This window comes from Netta rufina, assembly GCF_964035555.1.
Source record: "Netta rufina genome assembly, chromosome: 1".
NCBI lineage: Eukaryota > Metazoa > Chordata > Aves > Anseriformes > Anatidae > Netta > Netta rufina.
Window position 1 is genome coordinate 111751535 of NC_140123.1, and position 21453 is coordinate 111772987.

A 21453-nucleotide genomic window follows, 5' to 3' on the forward strand; every position below is an offset into this window, starting at 1 on the left:
GGCTGGCAGAAAAAAGGTGAGCAGGGGACTGCGGGTGCAGAATCCCACAGGAGGAACACGATGAGGTGAAGAGGCAGATCGGACATGGAGGAAACTACTCAGTCAGAGACTCCTTGGTCACACAGTTGAAAATGGGGGACTGGAATGGAGCAAGCCACAATCCATCTATACGTACATAATGACACACTCAGGACCTGTCTCACAGCTCCACTCACATGTAATGTCAAAAAAGCCCTTTGTACTCAGGTAACAGAACATATGAATGCTCACTGGGTGAATGTATATGTTCGTTATTATTTGGAAACAGGAACTATTGTTTTAAGTTCTGCTTTGCTTAATTATTCATCATTTACTACGTAAATTATGCATGAAAACCTCAAGCATTTCTGAGTTTTCTTTAGGCAAGGCAGACTCCAAGAAAGTTATGTAGTGAGGTGTCTCTTCCTCCCATTATTCATAAGGGAAACATAAATCACAATTCAGCTGCCTTTTTACACAATGATTTAAAGTCGATTGAGTACAATTACTTCACACTCAGCATACTCACTGCAGGATAAAACTTTATTGTCCCCACAAAGAAAAGGCATCATAGCACTTTGCAGAACAACAGTATTACTAAACATTTCTGATGAAGTTTTTTTTTTTTTTTTTTGGAAAATGTTTTACCCTTCAGTTCACAAATTAGTTTGGCAGTGATTTGGGAAAGCACTTAATTCGAGCTAATGTTCTTCCTTGAACAAGGACTTTCCTTAAGTGCTTTACTGAGCAGAATCTCGTTCTGTTTATCTGCCCATTTATCTGAATTTAAAGTATGGATTATTTTGGTATCTTAAAACATTTAAAAACAAAACAGTGAAAGAGTGGCTTATACTTGACCTTCCCTCATTCTCCATCACAACATCTAAGCTTTCCAGCACATCCCTACCCCATCTTTGTCACACTTGCTGGACAAGGCAGCACATACTGTGGTCATACAGCAATTATACGCGTACTTTCCTAACTGGCTAGCTGATATACAAGCTAAGTGGTCTGTCAGTAGGCCTCTCAGGTCCAGCCTAACACAGCTTGCTTTTTAACTTACAGACCCAACCAGCAGCTTGGTGAGCATAAGTGACCTAAGGGCTGTTTTTTCATGCTTCTGTTGAGAGAATGCAGTATCTGGGAAATCTTTTTTGTTATCAAACTCGAGTTGGGTTCACAGTTCTTCAGGGTGCCTGACAGACAATGAGACTGCATAAACTTTGTATCTTTATGAAACCCAGAAAAAAAGGCTATTGAATTTATGAATATTTGTGCAAAATTAATAACTAAACGAGTCATGGATGATAACAAATTGATTTTATATAGCTTGCATTAATGTCAGTAAGTTTTCTTTAGTATTCGATCAGATCTAGTAATGCTTTAGTCATCAAATTGCAAAGTGGTTTGTGGGTTGCAGTTTGCAAAACCTTTTCAAAGTAAGTGTTACTTTCCTTTAGTTTGCTTCTTGCCATTGTTAGAGCTCAGCGTTGTACTTAATCTTGCTGATGATGGTGATTGCATGTAGAGACATTACATGCATGTTAAGACTTTAATATTAGTTGTAGTATAACTCCTAGAGACGAGCCATAATCACTTCTGAAGTAGTTCACTTCTCCTGTCAGCAACTATGCTCCCTCTGATGCTCTCACTCTCTGCTCACTAACTGGGGTAGAATACAATTTCTCAGTTTCTGTGGATGCCCATGGTATTATTCACTGCACTGCAGCAAAATACCAACAGCAGTATCTTCTCCAAAAAGAAAGAAGAAAAAAAAAAAAAAAAAAAAACCAGCACTGAAGCACAAACTAACAGTTTTTCATGTTTAAAGAACTATCTGTTAATTCCACATAAAGTGTCAAAAAGAAAGGGCCACTAGAGGGAAGTAAATCCAATATGGTCAAAGAAAATAAAATGCTAGCTCCTCAGCTACTGTAAATTCTTGTACCTAACAAGAATGGTTTGTATTTAGAACAGCTAAATATATTGTTCCATATTCTTAACAAAGATAAAATAATTGAAGAAAACAATTTATATATAGAGAGATCTATCAGCATGTAATGCATATAGCAAAAAATATTACAACAGTATGTATGAAAAGACTCATATAAAAGAAAAATATGAACATAGGATAAATAAATTGTCATGGTATAATTCATTATAGGTCTAGATTTTTCAAATTAGCCACATCAAAAGGAAAAAAAAATGTTTTAAGTGTGGACTTTTGGTAATGTAGTACCTGCCCACACTAAGACATTTTTGATTTGTTGTCACTTCATGTCTATAATCTTGTATCTTTCATTTATACGAACATGTGTATGATCTTGCAGCATCAGGCAATAAGTAGTGTCCATTTCAAGATAATTAAGATTAGAAGGAAAGATTGCAACAGTGAGCTTGCTGCTTGGTGGTACAGCTGGAAAATATTTGCAATATAAAGGCAATTATTTAGTATTTTTGGTAAATATGGCATGAAAAATACTGTAAGTTGTTTAGTAGTATCTGGCTACCAATGAAATTAAAAAAAAAAAAAAAAGTCATAAATCCTTTTCTCAGAGAACTCCAGCGTGATATATAAACATTAATAAAATCTCTGCAGTGGTCTGAAGCTTTAGTTCTACAGCTTTGTTTTCTCAGGTAAGATACCCTAACTTTCTTCATACTACCACTTTTTATTCATGACTAAAAGAAACTCACAAAAAAATGTTTATTTTCTTCTCAATTTCCATCAACCAAAACCCCATTAATTTTCTTCCAAAGACTATTCCATATGACACTATCTTTCTCTCTTTTTCATCTAAATATATAGTTACCATTTTTATGATTTTATGCAATGACACAGTTTTTAAGCCTACAAAAAATATTTTATCTTTATAACTGCATTTTATAGATGCCTCTATTTCATTTATTACAATGCTTCCCTCCTGCAAAGCTGTCTTTTTATATCCAAATAAACATACTGATATTCTGGAAATCTGGTCTTAAATTCTCTCAAGCTCTTCCAATAGAATTTTTAGCAATGTAAGAATTATTATAGTGCAAGCAGCCTACACTCTAGACTTTACTGTCAGTGTGTCACAAATTATCAGAACATTGGTCTTTTCCCTGTTTTGAGTAAACTGCGGTGAAAATCTATATCCTTAAACCAGAAACAGACATCAGCAAAAGATGTATTATTTTTTAAAAGCCCACCACTTAAATACAATTCACAAAGTGTGTTCAGACAGCTGTTGGCCAGTTTAAAAATAAACCATCTCTCTGGTGACCTCCACTTGTGCATGCTTACTGACTTGCATTTTGTACCATGTAACAAAACATCTGAAAGTAAGTATACCAAAGAGGTAGATTCTAGCAGCATGTTTTTCCTCTGATGAGAAAGCAATAGTGAGGTACAGGTTCAACGTGTGATGCATAGCCCGAGAGCTTAAGACAATTCTCATTGCAATGAACATATCATTAAGTATCTTATGTAATCATCTGTTCTGTTACTATCATCACATTAAAGATAAGTGAGCAGTTTTCATTGTTTTCCCAAACCATTTTCAAGAATATTATTAGAATTACCATCATTGTCATTATCATCATCATCACAGCAAGCTGTTAATTTTGGCATGCCCAAAGGCGAATAAGTCATTACTTAACTCATCAACAAAACTGCTTGTCCCAGATACACAGGTAAGCAGATTTTTGCTAGGCTAATCAACGAAAAAAAACAGGGCCTTCCTACAAGTGGAACATAACAGGATCCTCCTGAACATTAGCACTTTTACTAATTACTTTTACACGACCAAAGGTTTTGGTACTCAAAATCCTAGTTTTGCCAGTTCAGCTCGTGTCCTACATTAAACACTTCAGCTACAGTTGCAATGTCACTGCACAGTAGGTGAAAAACATTTCTGGAACAAAAGTCAGCAAGGGATAATTTTGAAATAACCTTCTGATCTACAGTAGCACAAGCCAGAAGATAACACTACTATACAGATTGCTTTGTTGGTAACCTATGATGCTTTTTGCTGGCATAGTAAGTATTTCTATAGATGGAAGAGGAAAAATGTGCAGAAATAAACTACAGAGCTCTTTTTGGTACCCATGTTTCTCATAAAGGACAGCCCTAAACATGAATCTGAACTGAAATGGTGTGTGGGGGAATATCAGAAATGATAACATGAAGTTGACAATTAAAGTAACAAAAAATCCATTATGATATCTCACCTGAGGAAATGGCTCATACAGATGCTGAAACATCTTAGAGTAAATCATGCTGTATTAGTACTACGAAACATGGATACTAAAGGAAATGAATTCACTTTCATTTCACCTTTAAACTATGAAATTGGTGGGTAATGTGGTGCTTTAGTCTTTCAAAACTGAAATTGTAAGGGAAGACTTGGAAGAACATCAGACACAGACTCCAGTTGTGACAAACCACTGGTAGGCTCAGGTTGTGTTAAAGTATGCACTTCATTTAAACAGGAAGACACATTAAGCAAAGATGTGGTTTTGTGCCCTGTGTTTTGGGGTCAAGGGCCAACTGACAAAAGCATTCAGTGACCTCATCAGCAGAAACTGAAAGTCCTCACACATAAAAATGCATAACAATCTGCAAAGCATCCTAACTCACTGACCCAGCCTTCCAAGAAGCAAAATGATACCCATAAAAAGTGTACGAATGACAGGGGCATAGTAACAGACGCGCGGTGGTGAGACTTACCATCTTGGTCCGTGGTAACTGTGATAGCTGTGAACTGCTTGGGCGAGAAACTCAGCTCCGAGACGCCATTCGTGGCCTCTATTTCAAAGGTGTAGTTGACATGCGACACAAAGTCCAGCACTGTCACGGAGGAGTTGATGAGACCTGTGTGCCTGGGGATGAAGCGGATGCCTCCCCCACATATCTCACACTGGCTGGCATCCGACCCGCATTTCTTACAGATGACACTGTAAGTGAGGTCTTTTCTTCCTCCTGTATCACTTGGGGGGCTCCATTCCAACATGAGAGCTGTTTCATTAATGTTAAAAATCACGTTCCTGGGAGCAGAAGGTGGCCCTGCAAAGAAGGAGGGGGAAAGCCTGTTAAGCGTCTGTTGTCTGCTTTGGAGGCAAAACCACCCAAAAATATAATATTAATCTTAAGGCAATTATTTGCAAAAAGTTGAAAAGATTATGTTTGAATAGTGAATTCAATTGAAAAACTTAAAATTATCTAAATAATTTAAATCCTTGAAAATTAAACAGGAAGGATAAACATGTAAGATCGTAAGAAGCTGAAAACTCTAAATGAATTAGAATTAATTCAGAAATAATTTAAGACAACATATAAATTACTTGGGAAGGTCCAAGCTAGACCTGATAACTTAAATTTGCACTAAATACTTTTTGACTTGTGGGGTACTGGGGTAGAGCTGTAGAGTTCCAACCACAGAATTTATTTCCTTATGTTTTGCCTAGTAAAGTAGGCTTTTCTGATACTTATGGTCCTCTGTGTCTTAGAAGAGTTAAATTGAGTAAGTAAATAAATGACAGCTTTGGAATAACTACAGGAAGTGAAGTTGTTTGTATTAATTCTTTAGTACCACATATTTTTTCTATCCTTCGCTGCTATTATCCTGGGGGATTTCTTTGCTGCTACTCATTAACAGAGCTGGGTAGCAACAGGCTAAGAGTATTAGGCACAAGAGACAGTTTACATGTTTTTTATCCCTGCCCGGCACCTAATCAGCATCAGTTTAACAGCAAAGACATCCCACTTACAAGCTAAAGATCTAAAGGGATGGTTGCAAAACAGGAGAAAAAATAGTTCCTGAAGACCACAGGGAGGAGGAATGCAGAAGTACTAGCAACAGGCAGAATATAGGAAACCTCTTAGCTAGCCAACAAGTGGTACAGCTGTCTGTGTAGAGTTGGAGGAACCACAAGTGATCCATTTCCAGTGGATCCCACAATAGCCAAGGGACACCAAGCAAGTTTTAAGCTGTTATGCTGATTTTCTGTGTATCACCACAAGTAAATCACCTGAGACTTTGCATATTCAGACAGGAATTAGTGAAAGGATGAAGGTGGAAACTGTTAGAGGAACTCTAAATAATGTTATCTCTACTTAGCATATTCTTCTTTTTAGAGCTAGCGTATTTCAAACAAACACAAACACACAGCTTTCAAAACAAATTATATGTAAACCAAAAAAAGTGCCCATAAAAATTAGGCAAGAAACATGGATCTGGCAAAACGCAAAGCCTTATACTCCAGGTTTTGATCTATGTAAAATGACTGTGCTAAACTTAACGGGTGAACTCTGGGCTTATGGTGAGCTGAATGAACATTACATTCCCAGCTCTCATCAGAAAATCACAGTGCACTAGGATGGTTTAGTCAGTGGTTAGTAGAGCTTCGAAAACTTTAAGCTTGCTTTACAGCTTTTCATGATTTATATAACCTGACATCAAGACTTAGCTATGAAGTTTTGAATGGTTAAACTTTACATTAGAAAGGAAAAAAAAATATCAAAGCTCCTTCTGACATTTCATATATAAACCAGGACCTCAAATCCCATTCCCTCCCCCTCAAAAAAAAGTTATATTATTTTTTCCTAGTCATTTAGTTCCATTATTTTACTTTTTTTTTTTTCCTTACTAGTAACAATTACTACAGCACTGATATGCTGATGGAATTTTCAAACTTTAAGCTGTATTTATCTGAACAAAAATGTTGTGAGATTTAGAAAATCAAGCCCCTGAGTAGCTTTGAAATATGCACCTACTGAAGTAAGTCTATTTACTCAAGTCCTTATTTCTTGAAGATGACCCAGGATACTAAAATGGACTATACCTTAACAGAAAACATTATTTCATCTTATATTTTACTAAAAAAACATAAACATCTATACAACTGTACCTACACATTGCATCAAAAAGAAATACTAACTTTAATGAAGGAAAGAAACAATAATAGTTGCAGAAGAAAAGTCACTGCTCGGCTCACCAAAGTTTATAGTTTTAAGTGATGGTATTTGTTTACTTATACAGTGTTAAATGTATAAAAGCTGTAATGCTTGTAAAGGAAAAAAAAAATGTTTGTATGGCACAGGAGGGATCATGTGAACCAATAAATGTTAAGGTTTTTTGTGAATTGTAGTTGAACATTTGAGTTGCTTTTTTCTTTCTGATATTTTTTGTAACGTTAAACAGCTGAGGCTATGGTTTTATTAGAATGATTTTTGCCCTAAGGTGAATGATGAGTTGGCTACTAGATTTCAAGCACTTGATAATTAAAATACTTGGAGCTACTGTGTTTGCACTTTTTTCAGTGGACAAGAAGGATTAAAATATTTTGAATGTGAGAGTATTTGTGTATCTATCTGCACAGAGCTTATGGTTAGCAGCCAAAAAGCCCCTGACAGTGAAGAGCAGTTATTTCTTGGAATATCAAGGAGTCATTTAGCTGAATGGTACGTGACTTATTTGTACTGTATGAAGATCAATATTTCTGGAACCTGGCAGATGAAAATTATTTTTGTAGTTTGCAGTTTTTACAGTCCCAGAGAATATTTTGAGTATATCCTTCCTGGCTTTTGAGTGTGACCTTGTGATAAGTCTAATATTGTAGCATTTGAAATACTGTAATACGTAAGTATTTACAAATGCAACTTGTTAACAACTGCTATTTATATTGATGCATTATTTTCCAATGGTGTGGAAAGCAGAGACAAGGTACAGCCTTGAAGATGCTGAGTTGGTAGAAAAAAGCCTCTATAACCTTAGTGTCTCAGATTCACAGATCTCTTAACTTCCCATAAAATTACTGTGACACCGGTGGTTGTAGCTACTCTGGAAAACAGTTCTCCAATTGAAATAAGCTAAAACCAGCACAGATTACTTCAGCTTCAGTTCTTAGTAATTATGTGCAGAAGAAAGGAGTAATTGTGCTTCATCCAAAAACATTCTGTGAGAAATTAAATAATGACTGGTCTTAACAAATTCCCACTGTTAAAACCAATAAGGAGTTTTAGGAATACGGAAGAAGATCTTTAATCACGCTTACATATGTGCATAACTTTAAGCGGATCAGTTATCCCCTTGAAATAATTGGTAATATTCATGCACTTAAAATTAAGCATGTGTGTAATCACTCATAGGACTGGAGCCAATGTTTTAAAACTGGTTCAGATCTAATCTTATATAAACTACAGGTATTATGACAATGGGTTATCACAGCTTAGTTTTTGTATGTCCCTTCAATAAGTTTGGCATGCTAAAACATAGGAATTAATGTGTATCCAGGCACTAAGAGAGCTTTTTCTTTTGCCTGGATTTGTCTATCTTAATGTGTTTAGTTTGTTGTTCTGTGTAGATAGTATCAGCCAAAGAGCCAATATGGTAGATAAAATAACTTTTTTAGCCATATACTGTGAAGTGAAGGTTGTTATATTTATGATTTGGGATTTAACTCTCATTTATAAGAGAAAACACAAATTATTGTACATTCATATTTCAATGAATAAGGAGAAGATTATCAGTTATGTTAGGGATGTCTGAAAGTATACGACTGTCCGCCTGCAAGTACTGAAAAAACCCTTAGACACCCTTCATACTCAAGGCCCCTCATGCCAATTTGCATGACGATTAAATAGCTTTTTAATTGCTGTTAAATTATGCCAGTTTAACTGTGATTTCATGCAAATATTAAGCTGTAATGACATGCAGTGAATCATTTACTAAGATTTAGAACTTGGAACAAAGAGAGACAATTAATTCTAATCCTCAGATTCAGCTAAATTATGTGTCACTGGGCTTTTATGGATGTGGCCCGATTGCTTTGTTATCATTTATAAATTACACAAAGATTATTTGACACATCAAAAAAACTTGGCAGCAATAACCCTTCTGCAGACATCTGTGTGCAAGGCTCTCAGGGATTTCCTCATATTGTTTTTAAGGAAACCAAGTACATTGGTGAAAATGATGGATCCTTTTCTAACAGCAAAATTCATGACTTTGGATTTTATGCAGAAGAGTAAAACAGTTCAGATGGTTGAGCATTACTAAAAATGAAGCTCTTCTGCTTTTTAGATAAAACACAGCCTGAGTGTGAGCAATGCCTTTTGCTTCATTTGCGAATTATAATGAAACAAGTATTTCTACACCCTCTGTGGAGTAGACTGGCACTGATCTCTTATGGAAAATCAGGCTTACTCCAAGAGCATCACAGCTGAGTTTATGCCTCATGCTGTGCTTCGCACCTCGCCTAGCTGCTTTGTGTATGCTCTCCATCTATGAAAGTGAAGTGCATTTTGCCCTTTGTGGAAGGAAGGAGGAGCAATCCAAATGCTGCAGAAGTCTGGTGAGGACAGTGCAGTATTTTACATAATACAGGGCAATGACTGTCTGGAAAATATTTTTTTTCTTTTTTTTTTTTCTTTTTAAGCGAGAACTGTCTGTTACCAACAACTACACTGCCATCGTTGTGTATTACTTGACAACTGAATTCACAGCAGAAGTGGCAGAAATTAATCATCATCTCATGAGAATACTCAGAATCACCGTGTACCTGTGTCCCTTGAGTTCGTAATTGCTTTTTTATATACATACATACATATATGCAGCATAGATTAGTGACACTTGATGTGGAATGCTGTATTACATTTTTGCCTTTTCAGAATCATTTATTCTTTTCTCAATGAGGCAGGCAGGAAGAATTTCCTCATGACAGGAACTGGTGACTGCAAACCAATACTCCAAGTCTGAGCATAATGATAAATTACAAACAAATAAATATATATATATATATGTATATACACACACAAATAGCAATAGAAGCAGTACAGTCAAAGGCTTCAAGCCTGTTGAAATTTGTTGGCTCAAAATTGTTTAAGCCTAACATGAGAATAGATGCATTCATACTCAGACTCAACGAAAGACTGCCTGCCTTTGACCTTGAAAGATAGATCAATTTATTAATTACATTATAGTGGGAAATGTTAGTTTATGCACAGAGTAATCAGACAGGGAAGAAGATATGCTGTTATTTGTTGCTCACTGTGTGTGTGGAGAGATCACTGATAGAGTACTCACATATGGCAAAGAAATACAATAAGGAGAAAGAACAGCAGCAAGAGATTGATAACAAGTGCCAATTAAATGGAAAAAGGCTATGAGAAAGTAATTAACAATATATCCCAATGTAATTTTCTTTTCCTCTCATTAAAATTAGAATTCTACTATGCTTTCTATGAAGTGCATACTCTTCTTTTATAAAATACAGTTTCATGAAGTAAAAATGGGAACTGTACAATCTTGGGAAAATATACAGTATGCACTTTCACAGAATTAATGAAATTAGATTCAAAGCTCAGCTTGAAAAAATGGATGCCTGAAGCTAAGCTCTTCAATTCATAGTCTCTTGGATCAAGGTCGTTATTCTCCATATTGCTATTCGTGCAAGTTTTCCAGAACCAAGGAAAAATTCTGGAGTGAGAAATTACTTTCTAACCCTATACAGGAATGAAGAGAGAGAGAATAAAAATATCTACCTATTTTAGGCATATTGCTTTTCAGGAAGTGAAGAAGCAAATAAAATAGGTTTGAATGTAGTCGGTTTAAAATATTTTAAAATGAAGAGGTTTGTAAAGAGAATCCATTAGTGAATGTGTTTGATTCAAGAACAACTCGTTTGAAAAGTCACAAGAAAAATTTCTAATCTCTTATCTTGTCTCATATGTCAGGATAAAAATTTGCAAATTGACATCAAAAATAGAGACCTGTCCCAAAAGTGTTTATGTAGAAAAGGCATATTCTTACTGTGCAGCCTTTTCTCTTTGTGTAGTCAAATTGGCTCACTTTTTTTTCTAACTTTCAAGCTCCTTTTATTACAGTAAAGCATGACAGTTTGGAAGAAACATGCTAAATTCTACCCTGTCTCATACATCACCAATATCTTTGTTTATTAAATTTAAATTAGCCACATCTGCACAGACCCACCGAAGGCAGTGAAGTTGTATTTATGACAGAAACATAATTTTAATAACCGAGAGCATAATTTGAAAGCAGTGGGGCTAAAGATATCGGTTAGGGAATAATTTAGCCTGCAGACTCTTCATTACTGATGATATGCAAGAAGATAAGAACACAGTCTGCCTGTCAGAATCTTAGTGTCATTTCCAGAGCTGACAATTAGTGAAATAATCATCATTGTAGGTATAAGATGAATACATCTGCTATTAAAGTCAGTGAAATATTGATACCTTGCAATCTAGGTTGAATAAGAGGCAATCTGTGGTGGCACTGAACCAAGAAAAAGGAAGAAACCAGAATGTGGTTCACGGTCTCCCTTATTTGTTATTTCTCCAAATCTGAGGTGAGATGGGGCACTGGCACTGCTGTTGTGGTTGATTTCTTCCCTACACCCACTTATTCGGTTGCTCTGGCTGATATCCTCAGCAGGAATAGAGTGGTCTGGCAGCAAATCTCTCCCGACAGCTGTCAGCCAAAGCAGCTTTCAGCATCCCAGTTTTGTTGGGGAAAAGGGAGCAGGACCAGGGTGCTGTAGGTACCTGCTCCCTGGTGCCACAAGGCTCTCATGTTCCTCCTTACCTTATCAATACTGGTGGGTAGCTGGGCTTAAAATTGTGCCCTGAAAGATAACTAGGGGAACATAATGCCATGTGTGAGCAATTTTTCAGAAAACTGTCTTTTGGAAATGAAAAATCAATGGCATAAGTAATGTGGTACCACATCTGCATAATGTATGAGTGAAACCATCTTAATAAGCATGAAACTGTCAAGAGTGCCTGCGATGTGCGTTAGCTCTGTGGGTAAGTTTTCATAGCCTATGCTCAGGGCACTCATTTGAGTGGAATTGTTTGTAATCAACATTTTCCTTTGGGAAGTCTGGAACAACATTTTTCTCCCCTCACACATTCCGTAAAAAATGACAGACCTACACGCCTCACTCCAGAGCGAGCTGACAGCAGATTATGTTACTTGGTTTGAGGTGCTTCTTGAACCCACGTCCCTCAAGCAGCTGGAGTCTGGGATGTACCTTTCACCTCTGAATGCTCTATGGCTAGATTGGACAACTTTCTGATAAGTGCCTTGGATCTAATCAATGTCGCTTTTGGTGAAGATCACTCCCACTCAACGGACGTGAAATGGCTTGGTCTACGTAATGACCTCAGGATTACAGAACACCTATAACTTTGTCAATCAGCCTCAAATTACCTGGTATATTCCCAGTTTACCCAGTGTAGTGCCACATGGAGAGACTAGCATGAACACGGGAAGTACTTCAATTCTGCTACTGTCAGCTCAGTTACTTTTACATCATTAGTCATACCAAAAATTGACTATGCACTGCTAACTACTGCAATAGTACTTTGGCTTTAATTTTTATCTGAGGAGACAGGAGAGTATGTAATATCCGTGGTTTTTTTTTTTTTTTTTATTCATATGCAGCCGCAGTTTTTTGCAAGTTTTTGCGCAAGAATATTTTCAAGTCCTTAAAATACATATGAATAGTTAAAATTCAACATTGCTATCTACATGACAATGATTACATACCTTACATTATCCCTCAGAACTACAGGTTAATAAGTCATTAATGTAAGAAACATGGCAGTATTTTTAGGGATATAACTAAACAGAAAACTGCTGTTTGAAATTTGATCAAGAAATCTCTTTTGGTAATTTTTAACAGGATTATTCAGAAAATGTACAATTTCATGTCATTTTTAAATAAAAAAAAATGCATAAATGAGTCACAGAACTGCAGACACCGGTAGTGATCAGACTTACGGGTACATGCCATAGTTGGTGGGTCTTTCTCAGCTCTGAAGTAACCTTTCTCACACTGACATACAGAAGTTGCTTCAACATAGGTCAAACTATGTGGAGGGCACTTGGAACACTTTACATTTCCAGCAAATGCTTTATAGAATCCAGGCCTGCAAGCTGCAAAACAAGAAAATATTTTTTTATTAATAGCAGCAAATTTTGGTCGTAAGTAAAATCTGTTCCATGCAGTTATAATGCACTGTCTTTTCTTTCCAACCTAGATATATATGCTATTCTGATCACATAATGCTTCACAGTTTTTTTTTTGGTATATGGACTTAAAAAATATATGTATGTTCTTGATGTCTGATGGGTAAACATTAAAAGAGACAGCTTCCTAATAGACAGCCATCACTGCTGCTTGAAACTGTTACCTAGGAAACTTCACTAGTATCAAGTAAACACAAGCTCACTGTCTATGTTTTATGTAGGTTTCATATATTAATAACACTAAAGAGTGGGATAACTTCGTATCTACCAATGCTATTTATATGGCTTCCTTATTTAAGTAGTAGAGACTTTTAAGGCTCAATGTGCTTCTCCTCACAATGCCTTGATGAGACAGGAATGACATCCCTGTATTTGCAGATGGGCCTGACGTGCCCAGAGTCTCCTGAGAAGCCTCTGACAGCAGGGTCAATTAGTTGAGTCCTTTGCACTGTGTTGGAATGAGGGCTGGGAGGCACTGCTCTAATAACCTTTGGAGATGTAGGACAGAGGTGCCAATACCCTCTAGCACAAACTACAGAAAGCCTGAGGCTACTCTTAATTGTGTCAAGAAACAACCCAGATAGCAGCTGCTGTGAGGATGGGAGATGCTGCAGCAGTCAGAGCCCACCGCCCACCCAGTTGGAGCAAGAATCCCAGCAGTTCTTCATCACAGCAGAACCTTAAAAGCCTTTCTGCTGACCTTTAAAGCAGAAACAATTATTTAAAATAAATGTTATCATAAATATGCCTGGTTCGCATTCTGAAATATTATTTTAAAACTGTTCTCAGCCTTTAGCACACAAGTTTAGACAGAGATTTCTTTTTTTCTCCTGCCAACTACTACATTCACACATGCCAGTACGAATTACAGGTACTGTCTTCTGGATTCTCAATCAGCAAACAGAACTGAAACAAATGAAAGAGCAACTCTAACACGTGTGGACTGCATAGGCTCATATTCCTTCCGACTCCTTCACCAGTACAATGGAAGCCATTGGTATACATATTTCAAAGATCCATGTGGCTTTTTCTCATTTTGACATATTCAAGACTATATTCTTTTTATTGCTACAGGAACTAGGCAGTATTTCCTTCCCTTGCAATAAGACAAAATAACAATATTAGAATGCAGTGTTCGATAAATAAGTACCAAGATTTATGAATTTTAGGGGTTCACTGTCAGTTCAAATTAAGTGAATTATTAAAGGCATTAACTTACAGATAACATATACACAGATCAGTTTTGCTTCTGATTCCAAAGCACCCACTTGATACGAAAGCTGTTTCATTAGTGTCTGAGGGAAAAGGGAGTGTGTGGGACTAAAAAGGTAGCACTTGATTACCCATCAGAATGCAGGAGCCATTTTTTCAGATGTAATTTTAAGAGCTTAATTTTGACCCAACAATTTCAGCAGTTCTCCCAGTGTGTTCTTCTGACTTTGCTGAATAGGTATTAGGAAGAAATCATGCCCTGCTGTCACTGAAGAAAAAATATAAGTATTTCTGGTGCTAGAGATAAGAGAGGTGGGAACAGCAGGGGATTTCCCTTTAAAAGGCTGCTGGTCTGATACCACCGTGATTACAGTCAGTGGCAATTTTCTACTGATTGGAATGACAGCAGGTTTGGTACTAGGAAGACAGCAGCATTGTAGATATAGGCGGTAGATGCTGACTCCTCTCAGCTTTGCTGGGAGGAAGGAAGAGAGAAGGTAAGGTGAAATGTGGGAAGGGTGTTATGAATGCCTGCTCCTTTTTTACTCATGTCCAAATCCTGCCAGGCCTTAGCTGAAGATTAATATTAAATTCTTGCTTTTAATAGCTACCTTTCATACATACAGTACCACAACAAAGAAGTTTGTGATTAAAGAGGTGGCAATTCCAGGCTACCTTTTCACTCGCAGCAAAATGAGTTCTCTTTAAAATCCTTACTACTTCCAATATTTTTTTTCTGTCAGTTCTCAAATCACTCCTTCCTTTCTGTCCCCCAAATGACAAACCAGTTTAGATCAAAAGAAACACAGCAGTCCTATTCAAGAAAAATATTTTGTTTAAACTTCAAGCTGTTCATTATTCAAAAATAAAACTGAAGGAGAACATGATTTATTTTCAATTAAGAAAAAAAAAGTAAATGTTTTATTCTGAAATGGCATTCTGGAGTATATTTAAAGCCTTTATGGTTTCAATATGGTTGGATTTTCTTTTTATTTATTTTTGTCTTATATATATACTCATGAAAATGCTGGGGAAAAATGGGTGAAGATGTTGATATCCTACTTTTACTGAAGCCAACACAAATGCACGCACCATTATGTCAGATAAACTCCTCGCATTCTAAAGCCAATGATATCAGGACAGCTTTGGTATGGTTAAGTTTACAATGCTACTGACAGTCCTCCCCCATCCAAATGTAGAGTAAAACAATTACAATTACTGGATACTTTTAAATAAAATCCAGCCCTTCATAAACATACTAACACATGCTGAGAGCCCCCAAATGATCACAGGTTTTGGATAACTTCAGCTCCTGGGATAACTTGGTGCTGACTGCCAACATTCAAGGTGAAACTGTTCCTCTATAAAGATCACTGAATATGCAGCACAGGATTGAAATACAGCACTTCAGCTGCCATACAATATCAAAGCCTATACTCTACTAACAAGTATTATGCTTCACTGTCTGAATTTCAACTTCAGAAAGAAGCAATTTACCATTGCCTTTCAAAAACTAGCAAACACTAAATTTCCTACCCAAGTTTTTAAAAGCTAATTTACCAAATGTCCCAACCACTGTAATTTCAGAGACATGCATGCATCTTTAGAGACTAGGGTGGTGCTTAGTCCAAAACAAGGACAGAAGAATTTGTGAACAAGCTTATTTCAGAGAAAAACAACAACCAATAACATGAAAATTTGCCACAATATCTGTTCAGGTAATAAGCAAGCAAGGTCATCACAGGCTGTTAATTTGCAACCCTAATTCCTAAGGAATTCCTCCTGAACGTGAAACATGTCTAATAGCATGTTTTAAGGGCTATGATTTCTTCTAACCTGTGAGTTAGACTTTGGCAGACTTCTGTCATGCCTGTTTATGCCCTGATAGGTACCACCAAACCAGCACAAACTGAGTACAGCTTTACACTGCTCATGGTCTGTACAGAACCATGTCTGCTCACTGTGAAGAAATGAAGAATCTCCTTATTACTTCTTTGGCATATCAAACAGGACTGAGGATGGTTTGGCCTCCACTGTGGAGCTTCAGGCTATGTAAGACCACTGCCAACTGTAGCTCAAAGCAATTCCAATCAAAACTTATAGGAAAATTGCACAAAGAATCAATGGTATATGCACTCCACTGTAATTTCCAATTTGTATAACGTTTTTTAGAACTAGGGTTTGCAAATGTTCTGCTATGAGATCACAGATTGCGTTACTGCATGCAAGTCACTGTGACTGCAGCTTGTGGTATCAAACCATACACAGGTGCTAGACGTATTCAACTTAAAGAGTCCCCAAACCACATGAAAGCTAAAATAAGGATTAGGATATGACTCTGTAAAGAGCATAATCAACAGAATTACCTGCATGCTTAACTTTAACTGAGTTCCTTAATGAAGCAGGATCTTGGCTTTTGCCCAGCTTCCTATCCTCTTTGTTGCTTACTGATCTGTGGCAGTTCCAGCTCCACAGAACTCAGAGCACAAACTGCCTGATGGGCAAATCGGAAACTCAGGCACTTCATTATGAATAGGTTGTTGCTTTGTATTTGGAGAAGGAAAAAGGTCATCTTTTCCACTCAAAATCACATGTAAAATACATTACAAGTAAGTTAAAAGTTTGTTCCGGATGCTTATGTATGCAGGAATTTTCATTTTTCATGGGTTGATAAATTAGTACTTTCAAAATGTTTCTCATTATAACATTTCCTTCATTCAGCTAGCAGTTATTGTATCTATCATTTGCACAAATTATTTGTGCATTGATGACTTAAAAAAAAAAAAAAGTTTGTATTTGTTTGTTATCACACAGCATTTTTTTCTAACTTTTTAATCACTGGGAGGCATCTTATTTTCCCTGACTTTATCCAACAGAAGTGACTTTGTGAGCTACTAATTATATGAACTGTATAAGATTTGACTTTTGTAAAGCCTGGGGGATGATAATAAAATATTGCCTTAATGGTTAAGTAATTAGCAGGGAGTCTGAATGAACAATTCAAAGACACTAAAGTTTTCTCCAATGAAATACCAGGGATCATGCAGAGAAGCACTGATAATTTAATTGGCTTCACAAATGATAACATGTCTATAAAAGTGCTTTACTGTAGCTTTATCATGATTTGACTAGTGTTTTTAAGCTGTAGAAACTTTTTAATTAATATAATTTTCCTTATTTAATGTTTAATGTATGACATTTAGGTTTGTTTGTATTACACACAGATGCATATGAAAAGATCTTAACACTTGGCAAAGCTCTGGTGAACTCTTAAAGACACTGATTCATGACTTGCTAGTTTCCAGCTTGGGCACAGAGTAGGGAGAAGGCATTTAAGAAGCAGCTGCAAAAGAGTTTTAGCACTGTTGAAGCTATGTGCAGAGGTACTGAAAGAGACTGTAAAAGCTTTTGAGGTGCATTGTGCACCAGAGCCCAAAGTTAATACTTATTGCTTAAAATGAGATAAGATCTCCACTGTTCCCAGCAGTGTTCCCAGTGTAGTTGTGTCTGTTTCCCACAAGGACTTGGGTGCATGCGGTGCATGGCTTGTGGCCATAACCACAGCAAAGGGTAATGTGCTACAGTAAAGTGCCTCTCCCCACAAAGACTTTGGCTGCAGGGCCTCGGGGCCAGCTCAGAGCCAGTGCAGCTGAGGGTGGCCCCATCCCACTGGGGCCGTGGTTAGAGGCTTCCCCACAGCTCAATCCTGAGGACACAGACAGGGCCGACTCCTATCCCTGGGAGCTGCTTTCAGCAGTGGCTCCCGTTCTTGATCCCTATGCGAGCCACAGCCCTGCTGCACCACAGCCCTGCCTGTCCAGGGACCCTGCTAAGCCAGGAGCACCCACAGGCCCACATCCTGGCCTGGCTGCGGGCCGCACTCATGTTGGGGCTGTCCTGGCTGCCCCCCACCCTGCCCTGCACCCTGCTGGGATGGGCCCTGGCTGTGCCCAGGGAGCCCAGGCCGCTACAGGCCCCTATGGGCCCGATGAGCTAAAATCTGGTGTCCCTCTGGGAAACCACATAAATCACTAAAGCTGGGGGGGACAGCTGATGGCTGCCTCTGCTGTCAGGCCCTGCTCTCTTGGTATTGCTCAGGCAGTGAGGAGTGAGGGCCTCACCTCCGGCTAGCTGAGACTTGATTTCTAAGACTCTTTTGAATTGCCATGTCTAATAAATAAGGTCATGGGTCAATTACCAGTCTTTAGTGATCGAGACAGTAATAACTGTTAAGTACTTCCCTTACCTGAGAGGTACTCTGTGTGCTATCAAATGCAGACATGTTGGTCACCGTAGCGCTCACAAACCTTGCTTCTTTAAAGACAGAGGCATTTTCACTGCTTTGCGCAAGCTTGTCATGGTGAGGACATACACTGGTTTCCCAGTTTTACAAGGTCTGAATTGACTGTTACCAAGTAAGCCGAAGTAAAGGGAGTGCAAAGAAAACGTAGAGCAACTTTTATGTGTATCTGACACTTGTTGGTCTGTGTGTGGGAAAACATCCCTCATGAAAATGGGAATTTTATAGTTGGCTGAGAACTCATCAATCAAATTAAAATGGAGAAGACTCTGCTGTCATTTACAATGAATGGCAACCATCAGTAGCTGAGGAAGAGATGGTTTAATCTTTCTGAAACACATAATTTGCTATGCTTTTACACACCTCATACATTTTCTTAAATTGCTTGCTGAAACCCATTATTGTACTATGAGACTGACATCTTCCATATTTGTTATATTCTGTCAATATATAAATATTACAATTTTAAAGTCCTTTTATCCTTCTGATACCTGATCACTTTATAAAAAGAGCAATCTAGGAAAGCCTGTTTGACTCTACTATTGTGCAGAAACTAGGATCTAATTTATTTTAAGCAATTATTTATTATTTCTTAAAAAAATATTATTTTAACCAATTTATATTCTAGTAAAAGTATGTAGAAAAAAACAAAGAAGTGTATAGGAAAGAACAAGGAAAAAGAATATAATGGAAGATGCACAATGTATTTTACCTACAAAAGGCAGAATATGATCACAAAGATTAGGATATTACAAAATAAGGATATAATGACAGTCTTTGAATGTGAGTACTATCTGATTTAGTAATTGCCTGTCTTTTCTTTCTTCACATGATCCTTGTTTTATTCAGGTCACAAATGGACTTAGAAAAAAGACGAGATGTGCGTTGGGTCATGTTCGAACTGATAGTGAGATTATGCAGGAGGAGTTGCTAGAAACATAAGGCATTGAGAGAGAGACCAGCCATGATAGATCATAAAATACAGAACATGCTGCTTAGTCGAAGCTACAAGAATAAAATACATCATTTATCAAAAAAGCAATTATCTAGCTTGGTTCCCCACTTCCTACAGATGGTAAGGAGAGATCCATACCCAACTTACTGACAAAATGACCCAACCATTTTAGAAGAATGGACTGATTTTCCTTTTCATTTGAGGTAAATCTGATGGGATTATGTGTCTGTGTGCTGGGTTATGCACTTAAATGCATCTGTGTTTGTATACTAAAATCAATCTCTTCTCTTGCCAATATCTTCTGCTGTCTAATAATTCTATTTTTTGGGGTGGAGAAGAGAGGACAGTATTAAACATATCATTGGCTTTGGAAAGCAAAAAGGGAGAGGACAGAAAAAGAGTCAGGTACAAGGCTGCTTTCTCTAATTAAACTATATAATGAAGATAGTTAAATTAAATTACGTATTCTTTGTGTTGTCTTTTTTTCAGTGACTTATTTTCTGTCATTCTTGTATTTCAGTATTCTACCGAGACTGTTTATTAAAATGATTACAAGAAATGACAAAAGATATAATTGGTATATATCAAACTATTTTCAGTTCATGTCAATACAGTTTTTCTCTGTATAAAACATCAGTTGCAATTCAAGAACTGGAGCAGTGATTTGGGTCACATACCATGTTTTTAAAGAATCTGAATTTTATCCATAAGCTCATGCAGGCAAGGAGAACAGTCAATGATATTAATTTTATCACTGCCTGTCATACTAGATACAGTTCAATGGCTCATCAAAGAGCTGGGATCTTCACTACACAACACAGGTGAATACTATTCTGCACTTCTTAAGGTGCTTTGTTAGCTACTTCTCAAAGAGTTTTATGTTAGCAAGTAAAGGCTTCTGATAACAACAAAGATAAACACCTTGTTTGCTACTGAGGTGACTCAAATAGCTTTTGCAGTGTGAAAACAGACTATATTATTAAACTTTTCACATACAGAGCAACAATTACTCAGTGACATTAGCTGCTTTCCTGTTGCTGCTGGAGGCTACCAAAACCTGTTCTTTGTCACTGCCTTGTAGTGGAAGGATTTTCAAAGATCTGGGAAGAAGACTGGCTGTTAACATTCTGGCTTCCTCTAAACTTACAGACAAGAGGGAGACGGGGGTTCAGAAAAAGTGACAGTGTAGGAAAAACACAGCTGACAGGTGCTCTTCTCTTTGTTAACTACATGCAGAATGATAATGTCACAGGCTGCCTACCTATTCTATTTATTACCTTATTTATGTGTTTTCCTGTAGGCGTATGTAACATAGGTGCATTAATTTTGGTTTTATCTCCATACATGGCCTTCAAAGGCCTTTGTAACACACTGTTAAGTAATATTTCTTCCTTTTTTTTTTTTGTACATAACATTATTCACAACGTGTGTGTATGTTATAGGACACACACACCACAGTTTTATCTAATTTAATGAATCATCTACCTGTCAGGCTATTATTTTGTTCTACCTCAAAAAAAAATAATATATATATATATATATATAAAAAAATTCAAGATTTCATTCCAGACAGGCTCCAGTAGTAAATGTATGTACACACACATTACCTACATACATATGCCTTTGTATAAAAAAAGGAGACAAAATCAAAAAGGTGATGGGATGTGAGATGATCCATAAGACTTTAAATCACAGGAAATCTTGTCTACTTATTGGAAACCGGACACTGGGAGATCATCAGTTTAAGACCCATGCAAACTTCATCATATGCAACTTATCAAAGTTTTAATGGGCAAAATAAAACATTTATTTCTACTGTACATCAACAGGTGTGGAGAATGCCAAGGAACATTTTAATTATAATGAAGTTTATATGTAAAATTGCTCTTCAAAGACTAATAGAAATGTTTTCTAATTTTACATTATTTTCCATC

General features: G+C 37.0%; 1 protein-coding gene across 1 annotated transcript in view; it reads right to left on the reverse strand.

Moving 5' to 3' along the window:
- Positions 1–21453, reverse strand: part of EPHA6 (EPH receptor A6) — a gene marked incomplete at both ends in the record, with an annotated part of 508114 nt that overhangs the window by 233698 nt on the left and 252963 nt on the right. Inside the window, 2 exon segments of the mRNA XM_084305869.1 lie at positions 4730–5065; positions 12804–12959. Coding sequence (XP_084161995.1) covers positions 4730–5065; positions 12804–12959 — 492 coding nt within the window.